This window comes from Catharus ustulatus, chromosome 38 (genome assembly GCF_009819885.2).
Source record: "Catharus ustulatus isolate bCatUst1 chromosome 38, bCatUst1.pri.v2, whole genome shotgun sequence".
Taxonomy (NCBI): Eukaryota; Metazoa; Chordata; class Aves; order Passeriformes; family Turdidae; genus Catharus; species Catharus ustulatus.
Window position 1 is genome coordinate 124,084 of NC_046258.1, and position 19,541 is coordinate 143,624.

The 19,541-nt window shown below is 42.9% G+C and overlaps 1 protein-coding gene across 1 annotated transcript; it reads right to left on the bottom strand.

The window, feature by feature from the left end:
• Window positions 1-1,226: 1,226 nt before the first annotated feature.
• On the bottom strand, window positions 1,227-19,519 carry RABGGTA (Rab geranylgeranyltransferase subunit alpha). The gene is made up of 17 exons (XM_033084410.2): window positions 19,494-19,519; window positions 19,146-19,179; window positions 18,052-18,150; window positions 17,410-17,525; window positions 16,796-16,956; window positions 15,716-15,901; window positions 14,289-14,372; window positions 14,113-14,195; window positions 11,936-12,037; window positions 10,864-10,960; window positions 10,731-10,782; window positions 8,473-8,561; window positions 4,767-4,855; window positions 4,076-4,180; window positions 3,342-3,455; window positions 2,074-2,161; window positions 1,227-1,646 (listed from the first exon to the last, which is right to left on the bottom strand). Exons 2-17 carry the CDS (start codon window positions 19,146-19,148, stop codon window positions 1,498-1,500), a joined length of 1,617 nt encoding a protein of 538 aa, XP_032940301.1. The 5' UTR covers window positions 19,149-19,179; window positions 19,494-19,519; the 3' UTR covers window positions 1,227-1,497.
• Between the last annotated feature and the right edge of the window lie 22 nt (window positions 19,520-19,541).

Consider the following 19,541-nt stretch of genomic DNA (forward strand, 5'->3'; position numbering starts at 1 on the left):
ACCAATGGCTCACTATTTGGCAGGGGGATCTATAGGGGTCAGGATCATTTTTTGGCAGGGGCGTCTTTATAGAATCATACCATGGCTCATTATTTGGCAGGGGGGCTCTATGGGATTTTCAATGGCTCACTATTTGGCAGGGGGGCTCTATGGGGTTTTTAATGGCTCACTATCTGGCAGGGGGATCTATAGGGGACTGTCTCATTATTTGGCAGGGGGGTCCCTATGGGATTTTCAATGGCTCATTATTTGGCAGGGAGGAGTGTATGGGGGTTTTCAATGGCTCACTATTTGGCAGGGGGGTCTATAGGGACTGGATCATTATTAAGCAGGGGGTCTCTATGGGCCAAACCAATGGCTCATTATTTGGCAGGGAGGAGTCTATGGGGTTTTCCGTGGCTCACTATTTGGCAGGGGGTCCCTATGGGGTTTTGAATGGCTCACTATTTAGCAGGGGAGGGTCTATAGGGTACTGACTCATTATTTGACAGGGGGGTATCTATAGGATAATACTATGGCTCACTATTTGGCAGGGGGATCCCTATAGGGCTTTTCAATGGCTCACTATTTGGCAGGGGGGTCTATAGGGACTGGATCATTATTTGGCAGGGGGGTCCCTATGGGATTTTCCATGGCTCACTATTTGGCAGGGGGGTCCCTATGGGGATTTTCAATAGCTCACTATTTGGCAGGGGGGTCCCTATGGGCCCAACCCATGGCTCATTATTTGGCAGGGGGGTCTCTATGTGCCCAACCCACGGCTCACTATTTGGCAACCCCTGAATCACCATTGTGCCGCCCTTGGCTCACTATTTTGCAACCCCTGAGTCACCATTTGGCAACCTGGGATCATTATTTGGCAACCTCGGATCGTTATTTGGCAACCTCGGGTCACTATTTGGCAACCTCGGGTCACTATTTGGCAACTCCCGCCCCTCCCCCAGCCCTGGATCACTATTTGGCAGTGACACATCCGACCCCGCCCGTGATGGTGAAACTGGGAACAAACTGGGAGGGACTGGGAGGGACTGGGAGAGGATTGAATGGGACTGGGAGGGACTGGGAGGAACTGGGATGGACTGGAAAGGGAACTGGGAAAGGATTGAATGGGACTGGGACAAACTGGGAGGGCACTGGGAGGGACTGGGAGGAACTGGGATGGACTGGGATGGACTGGGAGGGCACTGGGACGGGACTGGGATGAACTGGGAGCGCACCGGGACAAACTGAGTGACGTCACTTTATTTAACACCGGAAATGGGCGGGGCCAAACCCCGGAAGCACCGACATCAAATGGGGGAAAGGAGGCGTGGCCAAACCGCGGGGCGGCCCCGCCAGCCAATCAAACGAGAGGTGACGTCACTCCATCCAACACCGGAAGTGGACACGGCCAAAACCGGAAGTAATAGGCCCAAACCGGAAGTGGCACGGCCAAAACCGGAACGGCAGGCTCAACTCGAGATTAATAGGGGGCGTGGCCTGAGCGCCGCCAGCCAATCAGCTGAAGGCGACGTCGACGCGTGGGAGGAGCTCGGTCACATGGGCGGGGCCGTCGGGGGCGGAGCCCAGCGGGGTCTCGGCCAATCGCAGGCGAGCGAGGCGGGGCCAGGCGGCCAATGAGGATAGAGCGGAGGCGTGGCTAATGGCTGGGGGCAGGGCCTGCTCAGACCACGCCCCCCGCCCTCATAGAGGGGGAAATGGCGGCCCAGTATGGACCAGTATAAACCAGTATAAACCAGTATAGACCCCCAAGGCTGCACAGTGCCCTCCCAGTCCATCCCAGTCCCTCCCAGTTCATCCCAGTGACCCTCCCAGTTCAAACCAGTGACTCCCAGTTCATCCCAGCAACCCACCAGTCCAAACCAGTAACCTCCCAGTATATAAACCAGTATGGCCCAGTTCCCTCCCAGTTCCCTCCCAGTCCATCCCAGTCCATCCCAGTCCCATCCCAGTCCCTCCCAGTCCCATCCCAGTTCCCTCCCAGCTCGCTCCCAGTCCCATCCCAGTTAATCCCAGTCCCTCCCAGTATAAACCAGTATAAACCAGTATAAACCAGTATAAACCAGTACGTACGGTTCCGGTCCAGCCGCAGCAGCTCCAGGCGGGGGAGGGGCGGGGCCGAGCCCAGGTCGGTCACGTGATTGTCAGAGAGATCCAGTTCCTGTGGGACTGGGGTTACTGGGAGGGACTGGGATAAACTGGGAGGGACTGGGAGGGACTGGGAGGGACTGGGATGGACTGGGAGGGAACTGGGAGGGACTGGGAGGGACTGGGATAAACTGGGAGGGAACTGGGAGGGACTGGGAGGGACTGGGAGGGACTGGGAGGGAACTGGGATGAACTGGGAGGGACTGGGAGGGACTGGGAGGGAACTGGGAGGGAACTGGGAGGGACTGGGAGGGACTGGGATGGACTGGGAGGGACTGGGAGGGACTGGGAGGGAACTGGGAGGGAACTGGGAGGGACTGGGAGGGACTGGGATTAACTGGGATGGGACTGGGAGGGAACTGGGCCATACTGGTTTCTACTGGGAGTCACTGGTTTGAACTGGGAGGGTCACTGGGTCATACTGGGATGGACTGGGAGGGACTGGGATGGAACTGGGAGGGACTGGGAGGGAACTCGGAGGGACTGGGAGGGACTGGGATGGACTGGGATAAACTGGGATGGGACTGGGATGTACTGGTTTATACTGGGCGGTTACTGGTTTGGACTGGTGGGTTGCTGGGATGGACTGGGAGTCACTGGTTTGAACTGGGAGGGACTGGGAGGGACTGGGAGCTCTAACTGGTGTTACTGGGAGTTGTTACTGGTTTAACTGGGAAGGGTAACTGGTGTGTACTGGTCTGTCCAAGTCCGTACTGGTCTATACTGGTCCATACTGGTCCATACTGGTCCATACTGGTCCGTACTGGTCTATACTGGTCCATACTGGTCTGTACTGGTCTATACTGGTTTATACTGGTCCATACTGGTCCATACTGGTCCGTACTGGTCCATACTGGTTTATACTGGTCCATACTGGTCCATACTGGTCCATACTGGTCCATACTGGTCCGTACTGGTCTATACTGGTCCATACTGGTCCATACTGGTCCATACTGGTCCATACTGGTCCATACTGGTCCATACTGGTCCATACTGGTCTATACTGGTCCGTACTGGTCCATACTGGTCCATACTGGTCCATACTGGTCCGTACTGGTCTATACTGGTCCATACTGGTCCATACTGGTCCATACTGGTCCATACTGGTCCGTACATGTCCATACTGGTCTGTACTGGTCCATACTGGTCTATACTGGTCCATACTGGTCCATACTGGTCCATACTGGTCTCACCCTCAGCCTCCTCATGGCTCCCAGTGCTCCCGGCACCGCTCCCAGTTCGTTCCCCGGCAGCTCCAGGCGGGTGATGGAGGCCACGCGCTCCAGGAGGGGCACCACGGTCAGGCCCTGCACCAGTACAGACCAGTATGGACCAGTAAGAACCAGTATGAACCAGTACACACCAGTATAAACCAGTATATACCAGTATAAATCAATAAAACCAGTACAAACCAGTGTAAACCAGTTTAAACCAGTATAAACCCAGCAAAAATGGCACCATACTGAGTTCCCATACCAGTATGAACCAGTATGGACCAGTATGGACCAGTACAAACCAGTACACACCAATACAAACCAGTATAAACCAGTACAAACCAGTAACGCCAAATTCCCATCCCAGTACAAACCAGTAACCCCAACCCCTCCCAGTATAAACCAGTAACCCCCAAATTCCATCCCAGTCCCCTCCCAGTATAAACCAGTACAAACCAGTAACCCCAAATTCCCATCCCAGTACAAACCAGTAACCCCCAACCCTCTCCCAGTATAAACCAGTATAAACCAGTAACCCCAAATTCCCATCCCAGTATAAACCAGTAACCTCCAAATCCCCTCCCAGTTCCCTCCCAGTATAAACCAGTCCATCCCAGTTTCCTCCCAGTCCATCCCAGTCCCTCCCAGTTCCCTCCCAGTCCAAACCAGTCCAAACCAGTCCAAACCAGTATAAACCAGTACAAACCAGTTACCTTACTGGGCAGGCTCAGCCCCTCCCCCGCTCCCAGTATTCCCAGTACGACCTCGAAGCGGGAGCGGACGTCGGCCACGAACCCAGAGCGCAGGGGGTCGGCGTCCTGCACCAGTACAGACCAGTATAAACCAGTATGAACCAGTATAAACCAGTATGAACCAGTATGAACCAGTATAGACCAGTATGAACCAGTACAAACCAGTTCAAAGCTTTTTTAACCCTTGAATCCACTTCCAGTTCATCCCAGTTTGTCCCAGTTGATTCTAACCTCATCCCAGTTTGCTCCCAGTTCCTTCCCAGTATAAACCAGTATAAACCAGTATAAACCAGTATAAACCAGTAACGCCATTTTCCCGCCTTTTTCCACCATTTTTAACCCTTGAACTCCCTCCCAGTTCATCCCAGTATAAACCAGTAACACCCAGTTCACCCCTGACCCTCTCCCAATAGAAACCAGTCCAAACCAGTATAAACCAGTATAAACCAGTATAAACCAGTACAAACCAGTACAAACCAGTAACCCCATTTTCCACCATTTTTAACCCTTTAATTCCCTCCCAGTCCCTCCAAATCCCCTCCCAGTTCATCCCAGTTCATCCCAATTCCCTCCCAGTTCCCTCCCAGTCCAAACCAGTTCCCTCCCAGTATAAACCAGTATAAACCAGTATAAACCAGTATAAACCAGTTACCTGCAGGTTCCTCAGGTGCTCCCGGATTTCCTGGGCGTGGCCTCGAGGATCCAGAGCAGCCAAAAGCAGGGACAGGGTGAGGAGGCAGCCTGAGACCAGTACAAACCAGTATAAACCAGTACAAACCAGTATAAACCAGTATAAACCAGTATGGAGGAATTTTGGGGATTTTTTTGGGGATTTTTTGAGATTTTTTTAAAATTTTTTTTTAAATTTTTTTGGGGATTTTTTAAACTTTTTTTTTAATTTTTGGGGTTTTTTTGGGGGGTTTTAAAATTTTTGATAATTTTGGATTTTTTTGGGATTTTTTCAAAATTTTTTTGGATTTTTAAAAAATTTTTTTTGAATTTTTGGGATTTTTTTGGGATTTTTTTGGGATTTTTTGGGGTTTTTTTGGGGATTTTTTGGTGATTTTTAATTTTTTTTTTTATTATTTTTGGGAAATTTCTTCAAGTTATTTTTAATTTATTTTTTTGGATTTTCAGGAAATTTTTTGGATTTTCTTATAATTTGAATTTTTTTTAGTTTTTGGGAATTTTTAAATTTTTTTTTAATTTTTTCAGGATTTTTTTAAAAATTTTATTGGAATTTTTTGGGGGAAAATTTTGGGGATTTTTAAAAGATTTTTAAATTGATTTCTTTTATTTTTGGGAAATTTTTTTGGTTTTTTTCTAATTTTTGGGGGATTTTTTTAAGGAAATTTTTTTATTTTTTGGCGATTTTTTTTTTAATTTTTTGGGATTTTGGGGGGAAATTTTGGGAATTTTTGGGGAGAATTTTTTTTATATTTTGGGGATTTTTTTATTTTTTTAGGAAATTTTTTTTTATTTTTGGGGGGAATTTTAGGGAATTTTTTGGGGCATTTTTTCTGATTTTTAGAGATTTTTCTTTTTCAATTTTTTTGGGATTTTCTGGATTTTATTTTTATTTTTTGGGGGGATTTTTGGGAAAATTTTTTTTATTTTTTTGGGATTTTTTTTTTAATTTGTGGGGGAATTTTCAGGGGATTTTGTGTCATTTTTTTGATGATTTTTTGGGTTGATTTCCCCCATTTTTAAATCATTTTTTTGGATTTATTTTTGGCCAATTTTTGGATGATTTTTTGGGTTCATTTCCTCCAATTTTGGCTCATTTTAAAAATAAATTTAAGGTGAATTTTGGATTTATTTTTGGCCATTTTTGGATCATTTTTTGGGTTCATTTCCCCCATTTTTGTATCACTTTTAAAATAAATTTAAGGTGAATTTTGGATTTATTTTGTGTCATTTTTTTATCATTTTTTGGGTGCATTTCCCCCATTTTTAAATCATTTTTAAAATTTATTTTTGGCCAATTTTTGATAATTTTTTTGGGTTCATTTTCCCCATTTTTGTGTCATTTTTTGCCCATTTTTTCTGTGCATTTCCCCATTTTTAGGGTGAATTTTTGCCCATTTTTGATCATTTTTTGGGCTCATTTTCCCCATTTTTAATTCCTTTTTTGGATGCATTTTGGGTGAATTTTTAGCCATTTTTTGATGATTTTTTGGGCTCATTTCCCCCATTTTTGTGTCATTTTTTGGATTTATTTTTGGTCATTTTTGATGATTTTTTGGGTTTATTTTCCCCATTTTTAATGTAAATTTTTGGCCATTTTTGGATGATTTTTTGGTTAATTTTCCCCATTTTTGTGTCATTTTTTGCCCATTTTTTTTGTCTATTTTCCCCATTTTCAGGGTGAATTTTTGGCCATTTTTGATGATTTTTTGGGTTGATTTCTCCCAATTTTTCTGTCATTTTTTGCCCATTTTTTCTATGTATTTCCCCCATTTTTAATGTGAATTTTTGACCATTTTTGATGATTTTTTGGGTTGATTTCCCCCATTTTTAGGGTGAATTTTTGGCCATTTTTTGATGATTTTTTGGGCTGATTTCCCCCATTTTTAATTCATTTTTTGGATGTATTTTGTGTCATTTTTTGCCCATTTTTTTTGTGCATTCTCCCCATTTTTGGGGTGTATTTTGGATGATTTTTTGGGCTGATTTCCCCCATTTTTGTGTCATTTTTTGCCCATTTTTTTTGTGTATTTTCCCCATTTTTAGGGTGAATTTTTGGCCATTTTTGATGAGTTTTTGGGTTCATTTCCCCCATTTTTAATTCATTTTTTGGATGTATTTTGTGTCACTTTTTGGCCATTTTTTTAATGTATTTCCTCCATTTTTAATGTGAACTTTTGGCCATTTTTTATGATTTTTTGGTTCATTTCCCCCATTTTTGTGTCATTTTTTGCCCATTTTTTTTGTGCATTTCCCCCATTTTTAGGGTGAATTTTTGGTCATTTTTGGACGATTTTTTGGGTTGATTTCCCCCATTTTTAATTCATTTTTTGGATGTATTTTGGGTGAATTTTTGGCCATTTTTTGATGATTTTTTGGGCTCATTTCCCCATTTTTAAATAATTTTTTTGATTTATTTTTGGTCATTTTTAGATGATTTTTTGGGTTGATTTTCCCCATTTTTAGGGTGAATTTTTGGCCATTTTTGGATGATTTTTTGGGTTGATTTCCCCAATTTTTGTGTCATTTTTTGCCCATTTTTTTTTGTGCATTTTCCCCATTTTTAGGGTGAATTTTTGGCCATTTTTGGATGATTTTTTGGGCTGATTCCCCCCATTTTTGGATCATTTTTTGCCCATTTTTTTCTGTGCATCCCCCCCATTTTTGGGGTGTGTTTTGGATGATTTTTTGGGTTGATTCCCCCATTTTTGTGTCATTTTTTGCCCATTTTTTGTACATTTTCCCCATTTTTTGTATTTATTTTTGGCCATTTTTGGATGATTTTTTGGGTTGATTTCCCTCATTTTTGTGTCATTTTTTGCCCATTTTTTTATGCATTTCCCCCATTTTTAGAGTGAATTTTTGGCCATTTTTTGATGATTTTTTGGGTTGATTTTCCCCATTTTTAGGGTGAATTTTTGGCCATTTTTGACGAGTTTTTGGGCTCATTTTCCCCATTTTTAATTCATTTTCTGGATGTATTTTGTGTCATTTTTTGGCCATTTTTTAAATGTATTTTCCCCATTTTTAGGGTGAATTTTTGGCCATTTTTGGATGATTTTTTGGGCTGATTCCCCCCAATTTTCTGTCATTTTTTGCCCATTTTTTTTGTGCATTTCCCCCATTTTTGGGGTGTGTTTTGATGATTTTTTGGGTTGATTCCCCCCATTTTTGTGCCATTTTTTGGGTATATTTTGGGTTTATTTTCCCCATTTTTTGGATTTATTTTTGGCCATTTTTGATGATTTTTTGGGTTGATTCCCCCCATTTTTGGGGTGTGTTTTTGATGATTTTTTGGGTTGATTCCCCCCATTTTTGGGGCGTGTTTTGATGATTTTTTGGGTTGATTCCCCCCATTTCTAGGCTGTATTTTTGATGATTTTTTGGATCGATTCCCCCCATTTTTGGGGTGAATTTTGGATGATTTTTTGGGTTGATTCCCCCCATTTTTGCGTCATTTTTTGTGTCTATTTTCCCCATTTTTGGGGTGAATTTTGGATGATTTTTTGGGTTGATTCCCCCCATTTTTGTGTCATTTTTTGTGTCTATTTTCCCCATTTTTGGGGTGAATTTCAGATGATTTTTTGGGTTGATTCCCCCCATTTTTGGGGTGTGTTTGGATGATTTTTTGGGTTGATTCCCCCCATTTTTGGGCCATTTTTGGGGCTCACCTCGGCTCTGGGGCTCCAGCTCCAGCAGCTCCCGGCACGGCCCCACCTGGGCCCGCAGCACCTGGGGACAGGCCCCGCCCACCTCGGGCCTGGGGGCGGGGCCAGGGGGTCAGAAAGGGGCGTGGCCACACCAAAAGGGGCGTGGCCAGCTCCAGGTACAGCCCCACCTGGGCCTGCAGCACCTGGGGACAGGCCCCGCCCACCTCGGGCCTGGGGGCGGGGCCGGGGGGGGGGGGGTGAGAAAGGGGCGTGGCCACACCAGGAAGGGGGTGTGGTCACTTTAAAGGGGGCGTGGCCAGCTCCAGGTACAGCAGCACCAGGGGACAGGCCACGCCCACCTCGGGCCTGGGGGCGGAGCTAGAGGGTCAAAAAGGGGCGTGGTCACTAAAACGGGCGTGGTTACATCATAAAAAGGCGTGGTCGCATAATAAAGGGGTGTGGCTTCACAAAGTGGGCGTGACCATATGGTAAAGGGGCGTGGCTTCTAAAAGGGCGTGGTCTAATTATAATAATAATAAAAATAATCATGCTAATAACAACAATAAATAATAATATGAATAAAAATGACTAAAAAAAATAATATTAGTAAAAATAATAATAATAACAGTAAATAATAATAAAAATAATAACAGTGAATAATAACAAAAAATAATAACAATAAATAATAATAATATTAAATAATAACAATAATAATAATAAAAGAATAATATTAATAACAGTAAATATTAATAACATTAAATAATAATAATAATAATAAAAGAATAATAATAACAGTGAATAATAACAAAAAATAATAACAATAAATAATAATAATATTAAATAATAACAATAATAATAATAAAAGAATAATATTAATAACAGTAAATATTAATAACATTAAATAATAATAATAATAATAAAAGAATAATAATAACAGTAAATAATAATAATAATAACAATAACAGTAATTAATAACAATAAAAATAAAAATAAAAATAAAAATTAAAAAAACAACAACAACAAAAAAAAAAAAAAATAATAATAATAATATTATTTATAAGGGGGCGTGATCACATCATAAAGGGGCGTGGCCAGCTCCAGGTACAGCCTCACCTGAGGACAGGCCCCGCCCACCTCGGGCCTGGGGGCGGGGCCAACAGCTGAGAAAGGGGCGTGGCCACACATAAAGAGGCGTGTTCACATCACAAGGGGGCGTGGTCACACCAAAGGGGCGTGGTCACGCCATAAAAAGATGTAGGAAACTAATAAAGGGGCGTGGCCAACTCTAAGGGGCGTGGCCACAGCACAAAGAGGGGCGGGCACCATAAAGGGGTGTGGCCACATTGTGAAGGGGCGTGGCTTCTAAAAGGGCGTGGTCTAATAATAATAATAAAAATAATTATACTAATAACAACAGTAAATAATTAATATTAATAATAACAACTAAAAATAATAATAGTAATGATAATAATAATAATAGTATCAGTAAATAATAATAATAACAATCATAATAATAATAATAATAGTAATAATAATATTAATAATAATAGCAACACCAAACAATAACAATGATAATAATAATAACAATAAATAATAATAAAATAACAATAACAACAAAACAAAAATAATAAAATAACAATAATAAAAATAATAAGAAGAAGAATAATAGTAATAACAATAATAAAAGAATAATAATAACAGTAAATAATAATAATAATAACAGTAAATAATAATAATAATACTAATAAAAAAAGAATAATAACAGTAAATAATAACAATAATAACAGTAAATAACAGTAAAAATAATAATAATATTAGTAGTAAAAATAACAGTAAATAATAATAATGACAATATTAATAAAAATGATAATAATAATAGTAAAAGTAATAATAATAATAATAATAATAATAATAATAATAATAATAATAATAATAATAATAATAATAATAATAATAATAATAATAAATTCATAAGGGGGCGTGGTCACATCATTTAAAATGTGCAAATAATAAACGGGCGTGTCCATCTTGAAGGGGCGTGGCCACAGCATAAAGGGGGCGTGGTCACACCACAAAGGGGCGTGGCCACCCAAAAATGGGCATGGTCACACCATAAAAGGGCGTGGTCAAATAAAAAGGGGCGTGGTCAAATAAAGGGGCGTGGCTTTAAAGTAGAACAAACCTCGCATTAAAGGGGCGTGGCCACATAAAATGGGCGTGTCTACACAACAAAGGGGCGTGGCTTAAATGCGCGTGGCTTTAAAATGGGCGTGGCTTACCAGAACAGCTCCTGCTCTCTGATTGGCTCCTCCCACCAGGCCTCAGCCTCACCTGGGACAGGTAAAAGGGGCGTGGTCAGGTCAGAAAGGGGCGTGGCTTGAGTGGGTGTGGTCGGAGTGGGCGTGGCCTCACCTGGCTGCAGCGTGACGGCGACGGGGGCGGAGCCTCGGGACCAGGTGACCTCGAAGTGGGCGGGGCTCTGGGTGGGCGGGGCCGGGAGGTCGCAGAGCTGGGGGTGTCTGTCAAGGCCACGCCCACGAGAGCCACGCCCACCCAAAATACAGCAAAAAATCCCCAAAAATTAAAACAAATTTTTTTTAAAAAAAAGCCCAAAAAATCCCTCAAAAAATCCCCAAAACTGCCCAAAAAAAACCCCAAAAAAATCCTAAAAATTGACCCAAACAAACAAAAAAATCCCAAAAAATCCCCCCAAAATACCCTAAAAATTTCTCAAAAAATTCCCAAAAAATTGCCGAAAAATCTCTCAAAAAATCCTAAAAAATCCTAAAAAAAAATCCCAAAATATCCCAAAAAATCCCCCAAAAAATCCCTGAAAAAAACCCTTAAAATGCCCCAAAAAATCCTAAAAAATCCCTCAAAAAATCCTACAAATCCCCCCAAAAATCCCAAAAAATCCTCAAATAAATCCTAAAAAATCTCAAAAAATTCCCTAAAATGTCACCAGAAAAATCCATTAAAATCAACAAAAAACTCATAAAAAATCCCCAAAAAATCCCAAAAAAATCCCTAAAAACCAAGAAAAAAATCCTTAAAAATCACTGAAAAACTAAAAAAAAAAATCCTCAAAAAATCCTCAAAAAATCCCCAAAAAATCCTCAAATAAATCCTAAAAAATCTCAAAAAAAATCCCTTAAATATCACTAGGAAATTCCATCAAAATCAACAAAAAAACCCACCAAAAATCCTAAAAAATCCCCAAAAAAATCCCCAAAAAATAAAAAAAAATCCTCCAAAAAATTCCTTAAAATTAAAAAAAAAAAAAATCCCAAAAATTCCCCAAAAAAATTTTCAAAAAAAATTCCTTAAAAATTCCAAAAAAATTCCCAAAAAATCTTAAAAAATACCAAAAAAATCCAAAAAAAATCCCAAAAATTCTCCAAAAAATCCCCAAAAATCCCCAAAAATCCCTCAAATAAATCCTAATAAATGAATATAAAATTTAATTTATTTTTTGGAAGGATACCCAGGTGTGGCTGGGGCGGGGCCGCCCCTCCCCCGAGCTCCAGGACACGCCCAGGGCGGAGCCATCCAAGGTGACCTCGAGTTCTGGCCACTCTGGGGACACCTGTGGGGACAAAAAAAATACAAATTTCTATTTTTTTTCCAATTTAAAATCAGAATTTTTAATCCTGAAATGATGGGTTATCATTGAAAGCAATGGGGATTTTTTTGGGGGGATTTTAAAAAAAATTTTTGGGTCAATTTTGGGATTTTTTTGGGATTATTTTGTGATTTTTTGGGGATTTTTTGGGATTATTTTGAGATTTTTTGGGGATTTTTTTGGGGATTTTTTTGGGATTATTTTGAGATTTTTTTGGGATTATTTTGAGATTTTTTGGGGGATTTTTTGGGGATTTTTTAGGGATTATTTTGTGATTTTTTGGGAATTTTTTGGGGATTTTTTGGGATTATTTTGGGATTTTTTGGGGATTTTTTTGGGGATTTTTGGGGGTTTTTTGGGTCAATTTTTGGATTTTTCGGGGGATTTTTTTTTTTGATTTTTGGGATTTTTGGGGGGCAATTTTTAGGATTTATTTTTAGGTTTTTTGGGCAATTTTGAGATTTTTGGGGAGATTTTTTGGGGGTTATTTTCAAGATTTTTTGGGGGGGGTCAATTGTGGGATTTTTTTTGTGGAATTTTTGGATTTTCGGGGGAATTTTTTGGGTTTTTTTTAGGTCAAATTTTAGGATTTATTTTCAGGATTTTTGGGTCATTTTTGGGATTTTTGGGGTCAAATTTTGGATTTTTGGGGTCAATTTTCAGGACTTATTTTTGAACAATTTTTGGGATTTTTTTTGGAACTTTTTTGGGATTTTTTGGAGATTTTTTTGATATTTTTTTGATTTTTAGAGGGATTTTTTTGGGTCAAATTTTGGATTTTTTGGCTCAACTTTCAGGATTCATTTTTAGGTTTTTTGGACAATTTTGGGGATTTTTAAAAATTTTTGGGGTCAAATTTTGGGGATTTTTTTGGTCAATTTTCATGATTTGTTTTTGGGTTTTTTGGACAATTTTTGTGGGTTTTTTGGGGATTTTTTAAGGATATTTTTGAGGATTTTTTGGGTCAATTTTTAGGATTTATTTTTGGGTTTTTTGGACAATTTTAGGGATTTTTTGGGTCAACTCTTAGGATTTATTTCTAGGTTCATTGTACAATTTCTGAGATTTTTTGGGGGGATTTATTTTTTGGAAAGTTTTTTTTTAATTATTTTGGGGAATTTTTTGGATTTTTTTTTATTTTTTGGGTCAATTTTAAGGATTTATTTTTAGGTTTTGGGTGACTATTTTATGATTTTTTTGTGATTTTTTGTGATTTTTTTGAGTCAATTTTTATGATTCATTTTTAGATTTTTTTGGATAACTTAATGGATTTTTTTTGGGTCAATTTCTGGAATTTTTTGGGGATTTTTTGGGTCAATTCTTATGATTAATTTTTAGATTTTTTGAACAATTCCTGGGATTTTTTTGGGTCAATTTTTGGAATTTTTTTGTGATTTTTTGTGTCAATTTTCACGATCCATTTTTAGATTTTTTTGGACAATTTAATGGATTTTTTTTGGGTCAATTTTTGGAATTTTTGGGGGATTTTGGAGTCAATTTTCAGGATTCATTTTTAGATTTTTTGGACAATTTCAGGGATTTTTTTGGGTCAATTTTTGGAATTTTTTGGGGATTTTGGAGTCAATTTTCAGGATTCATTTTTAGATTTTTTGGACAATTTCAGGGAATTTTTTGGGTTAATTTTTGGAAATTTTTTTGGGATTTTTTGTGTCAATTTTCATGATTCATTTTTAGATTTTTTGAACAATTTCTGGGATTTTTTTGGGTCAATTTTTGGAATTTTTTTGTGATTTTTTGTGTCAATTTTTACGATCCATTTTTAGATTTTTTTGAACAATTTCAGGGATTTTTTTAGGCCAATCTTTGGAATTTTTTGGGGATTTTTTGGGTCAATTTTTATGATTAATTTTTAGATTTTTTTAACAATTTCAGGGATTTTTTTGGGTCAATTTTTGGAAATTTTGGGGGATTTTTTGGGTCAATTTTTATGATTCATTTTTAGATTTTTTGAACAATTTCTGGGATTTTTTGGGGTCAATTCTTAGAATTTATTTAAGAATTTTTTTCCCCAAACTCACCTTGACCGGCCGCGAGAAGACGACGCTCAACGTCGAATCCTCTCGATCCACGTGCACAAAAACCACCCTGGGCTTCTCTGGACCTGTTGGGACCCCCCAAAAATTTATTAGACACCCCAAAAATTTTATTTAGGACCCCAAAATTTTATTTGGGACCCCAAAAATTTGGGAATTACCTCGGGAGAGGAGGCAGCGAAGGTAAACCCAGGGGCTCTGGTCGGTGGGGTCGGTGAACACGGCGTGGTGAACGAGTTCCAGCTCTGGGGGGGCACAGATTTAGGATTTGAGTCAAGATCAGGATTTAGGACAGGATTAAACAATTTAAGAGCAAGATTTAGGACAGTTTTATCCAATTTTAATCAACAACAGGACTTAGGATTTGAGTCAAGAACAGGATTTAGGACAGGATTAAACAATTTAAATCAAGAACAGGATTTAGGATTTGAGTCAAGATCAGGATTTAGGACAGGTCTAACCAATTTAAGCCAAGAACAGGATTTAGGATTTGAGTCAAGAACAGGATTTAGGACAGGTCTAACAAATTTAAGAGCAAGATTTAGGATAGGTCTACCCAATTTAAAAACAGGATTTAGGACAAGTCTAAACAATTTAAGCCAAGATCAGGATTTAGGACAGGTTTAACCAAGTCAAGAACAAGATTTAGGACAGGTTTAACCAAATTAAGCCACAAACAAGATTTAGAAGAAGTCTAACTGATTTAAATCAATGGAAATTTTTGGACAACAGGTCTACCCCCATTAAAGTCAATGGGGCTCTACAGAGAACAGGTCTACCCCCCATAGAAACCAATGGGGATTTTCCTCCCATAGAAACCAATGGGGATCTACAAACAACAGGTCTACCCCCATTGGAATGAATGGGGATTAATGGACAACAGGTCTACCCCCATAGAAACCAATGGGGATAGAGAGAGAACAGGTCTACCCCCAAAGGAATGGATGGGGATCTACAGACAGCAGGTCTACCACCATAGAAACCAATGGGGAATTTTCCCCATAGAACCCAATGGGGATCTACAGAGAACAGGTCTACCCCCATTTAAATCAATGAGGATTTCTGCCTCATAGAAACCAATGGGGATTTTCTCCCATAGAAACCAATAGGGATTTGTGCCCCATAGAAACCAATGGGGATGTTTCTCCCATTGAAACCAATGGGGATTCACAGAGAACAGGTCTACCCCCATTGGAATGAATGGGGATTTTCCTCTCATAGAAACCAATGGGGTTCTACAGAGAACAGGTCTACCCCCATTGAAACCAATGGGGATTTGTGTCCCATAGAAACCAATGGGGATTCACAGACAACAGGTCTACCCCCATTGGAATTAATGGGGATCTATAGAGAACAGGTCTACCCCAATTAAAGTCAATGGGGATTTGTGCCCCATAGAAACCAATCGGGATTCACAGACAACAGGTCTACCCCCATTGGAATTAATGGGGATCTATAGAGAACAGGTCTACCCCCATAGAAACCAATGGGGATTTGTGCCCCATAGAAACCAATGGGGATGTCACCAAAATCACCAAATTCTGCTGAAACCGCCCAAAATTCCGGAACATTCCGGACCTTTCCTCACCTTTCTGGAGCCTGTCCTGGCTCAGCGCTCCCTTCCCACAATCCCCTGCGGCCCCCAGCACGCGCAGGCGGTGCTGCCAGGCCGAGAAGTTGGAGAAGTCGCGGCTCAGGAGATCCCCGGCGAAGCTCAGCTCGGCCTCGGCGTCCCGGGAGGCGCTGAGGGAGCGCCGGTGCTCCCAGGCGTGGACTGGGAGGGCACCAGTATGGACCAGTATAAACCAGTATGGACCAGTAACCACTGGGAGCCACCCCAAGGACGTGGGAGCAAATCCCAGTATAAACCAGTATGGTTTCATGCATCCAAACCCACTCCCAGTATGCTTCTGTGACTCCCTATGTGGTCTCACGGCTCCCAGTATGGACCAGTATAAACCAGTATGGACCAGTAAGAACTGGGAGCCACCCCTGAGCTCCTAGGAGCAACTCCCAGTACAAACCAGTATAAACCAGTATGGCCTCATGCTCCCAAACCCATTCCCAGTATGGTCCTAAGGCTCTCAGTGCGGTCTCATGGCTCCCAGTATAAACCAGTATAAACCAGTAAGGGCTGGGAGGCACCACTGAGCTCCAGGGAGCAGCTCCCAGTATAAACCAGTACAAACCAGTAACCCCAAATCCTCATTTTTCTCCATTTTTAACCCTTTAATTCCATCCCAGTGCCCCCAAATCTCATCCCAGTAACTCCCAGTTCATCCCAGTTTGATCCCAGTTCCCTCCCAGTATAGACCAGTCCAAACCAGTATAAACCAGTAACCCCAAACCCCCATTTTCCCCATTTTTAACCCTTTATTCCCCAAATTTCCTCCCTTTTTAACCCCTTTTTTCACCATTTTTCCCCATTTTTTCCCCTCCCAGTCCCCTCCCAGTTTGTCCCAGTCCATCCCAGTGCCCTCCCAGTACAAACCAGTACAAACCAGTAACCCCAAACCCCTTTTTTCCCCCATATTTCCTCACTTTTTCCCCATTTTTAACCCTTTTTTCCCCATTTTTTCACTTTTTTTCCCCATTTTTTCCCCTCCCAGCCCCTCCCAGTGCCCCCCCAGTCCCTCCCAGTATAAACCAGTTTATCCCAGTGGCTCACAGTTGCGCGGGTCGGCCGCCAGGAGGCGCTCGCACAGCGCCAGGTCCTCCCGGCCAGCAGGGGGCGCCCTCGCCAGCACCCAGCTCCGGTGGTGCCACGCCCCGTAGGATTTGGGGTTCACCCCCAGGCACTGCCCCACGAAGGCCAGCTCTGAGGGCACCCTGAAACCAGTATGGACCAGTATAAACCAGTATGAACCAGTATGGACCAGTATGGACCAGTATAAGTGGGAAAAAAATGGAAAAAATGGGAAAAACCAGCATAAACCAGTAAAAACCAGTATAAACCAATATCAAGTAAAGTAAAGCAAAGTGGTACAGACCAGCATAAACCAGTAGACACCAGTATAAACCAGTATGGACCAGTATGGACCGGTATAAGTGGGAAAAAATGGGAAAAAATGGGAAAAACCAGTATAAACCAGTAAAAACCAGTATAAACCAGTATAAATATAGGTCAGGTAAGGTGGTGGAAAACAGTATGGACCAGTATGGACCAGTATAAACCAGTATGGACTGGTATAAGTGGGAAAAAAATGGAAAAAATAGGAAAAAAATGAAAAACCAGTATAAACCAGTATAAACCAGTATAAACCAGTATAAACCAGTACAAACCAGTCGCCTCCCAGCGCTCCCAGCGCGCGTCTCCGCAGGTTCCAGCAGGTGCCGACGTCGGGGTTGGAGGCCAGGACGGAACCGGTGAGGGAGAGAACCTGGGCTGGGGGCGGGCCCTGAAACCAGTATGGACCAGTATGGACCAGTATAAACCAGTATGGACCAGTATGGACCATTATGGACTGGTTTAAACCAGTATGGACCAGTATGAACCAGTATGAACCAGTATGAACCGGTATGGACCGGTATGGACCGGTATGGACCAGTATGGACTGGTTTAAACCAGTATGGACCAGTATGAACCAGTATGGACCAGTATGAACCGGTATGAACCGGTATGAACCAGTACGGACCAGTATGGACCAGTATAAACCAGTATGGACCAGTATGGACCAGTATGGACCAGTATGGACCAGTATGGACCAGTATAAACCAGTATGGACTAGTTCAAACCAGTACGAACCCGTCCAAACCAGTACAAACCAGTAAATCCCAGTGCCCTCCCAGTTCCCTCCCAGTATAAACCAGTAACCCCAACCCCATCCCAGTCCCTCCCAGTTTGGTCCCAGTCCCTCCCAGTCCCTCCCAGTCCATCCCAGTCCCTCCCAGCCCCTCCCAGTATAAACCAGTACAAACCAGTACCCCCAGTAAGGCCTCCATGCTCTCCCGGTACTGCCTCAGTTTCTCCTCTCGCTGCCGGCGCCGCGCCGCGTCCGGGGGGCGGAGCTTGAGCCGCCCGTGCTGGGAGGGACTGGGTTATACTGGGAGGGACTGGGAGGGAACTGGGAGGGACTGGGAGGGAACTGGGATGAACTGGGAACAAACTGGGAGGGACTGGGAGGGACTGGGAGGGACTGGGAGGGAACTGGGAGGGACTGGGAGGGACTGGGAGGGACTGGGATGGACTGGGAGGGACTGGTTTATACTGGGAGGGACTGGGAGGGACTGGGAGAGACTGGGACATACTGGGATGAACTGGAAAGTTACTGGGATGAACTGGGATCAAACTGGGAGGGACTGGGAGGGACTGGGAGGGACTGGGTTATACTGGGAGGGACTGGGAGGGAACTGGGAGGGAACTGGGAGGGACTGGAATCAAACTGGGAGGGACTGGGACGGACTGGGATCAAACTGGGATGAACTGGGATGGACTTGGAGTGAACTGGGATGGACTGGTTTGTACTGGGAGGGAACTGGGAGGGACTGGGATGAACTGGGCCATACTGGGATCGAACTAGGATGGACTGGGATGAACTGGGAGAGACTGGGAGGGACTGAGCCATACTGGGATGGACTGGGATTAAACTGGAATCAAACTGGGATGGACTGGGAGGGACTGGGATGGACTGGGAGGGACTGGGCCATACTGGGATGGACTGGGATCAAACTGGGATGGACTGGGAGCGAACTGGGATCAAACTGGGTTGAACTGGGAGGGACTGGGCTGAACTGGGAGGGAACTGGGATCAAACTGGGCTGAACTGGGAGGTTACTGGGATGAACTGGAATCAAACTGGGATGAACTGGGAGGTTACTGGGATAAACTGGGCTGAACTGGGACCAAACTGGGATGGGGTTTGGGCCGGGCCGGTTCCATTCCCTCTCTGGGGGGGGCTCGGGGCCGGTTCCATTCCCGCTCCCGGGGGGGGCTCGGGGCCGGTTCCATTCCCTCTCTGGGGGGGGCTCGGGGCCGGTTCCATTCCCTCTCTGGGGGGGTGTTACAGCCGCTCCCTCACCATTTCCTCAGCCGGGCGCGGGCGGATCCGGGACCTGCGGGGACACAGCGGCAAACGCCGAGAAATGGCGATAAACCGCGATAAACCAGCCCGGTAAATCGCGATACATCGCGATAAACCCCGCTAAATCATCCCGGTAAATCGCGATAAACCGCGCTAAATCATCCCGGTAAATCGCGATAAACCCCCTAAATCATCCCGGTAAATCGCGATAAACCCCGCTAAATCATCCCGGTAAATCGCGATAAACCCCGCTAAATCATCCCGGTAAATCGCGATAAACCGCGCTAAATCATCCCGGTAAATCGCGATAAATCCCTCCCGTTTTTCCCCTTTCCCCGAACTCACCGGAGCAGCAGCAGCGGCGGCGGCGGCTGAGGGCGCGGCGCGGGGTCT

Coding starts and splice junctions, on each gene's coding strand:
- RABGGTA (XM_033084410.2), bottom strand. Junction 4,856..8,472: donor GCTGGAGCCCCAGAGCCGAG/GTGAGCCCCAAA, acceptor TACTGGTCTCAG/GCTGCCTCCTCACCCTGTCC. Junction 2,162..3,341: donor GAGCCATGAGGAGGCTGAGG/GTGAGACCAGTA, acceptor CCAGTCCCACAG/GAACTGGATCTCTCTGACAA.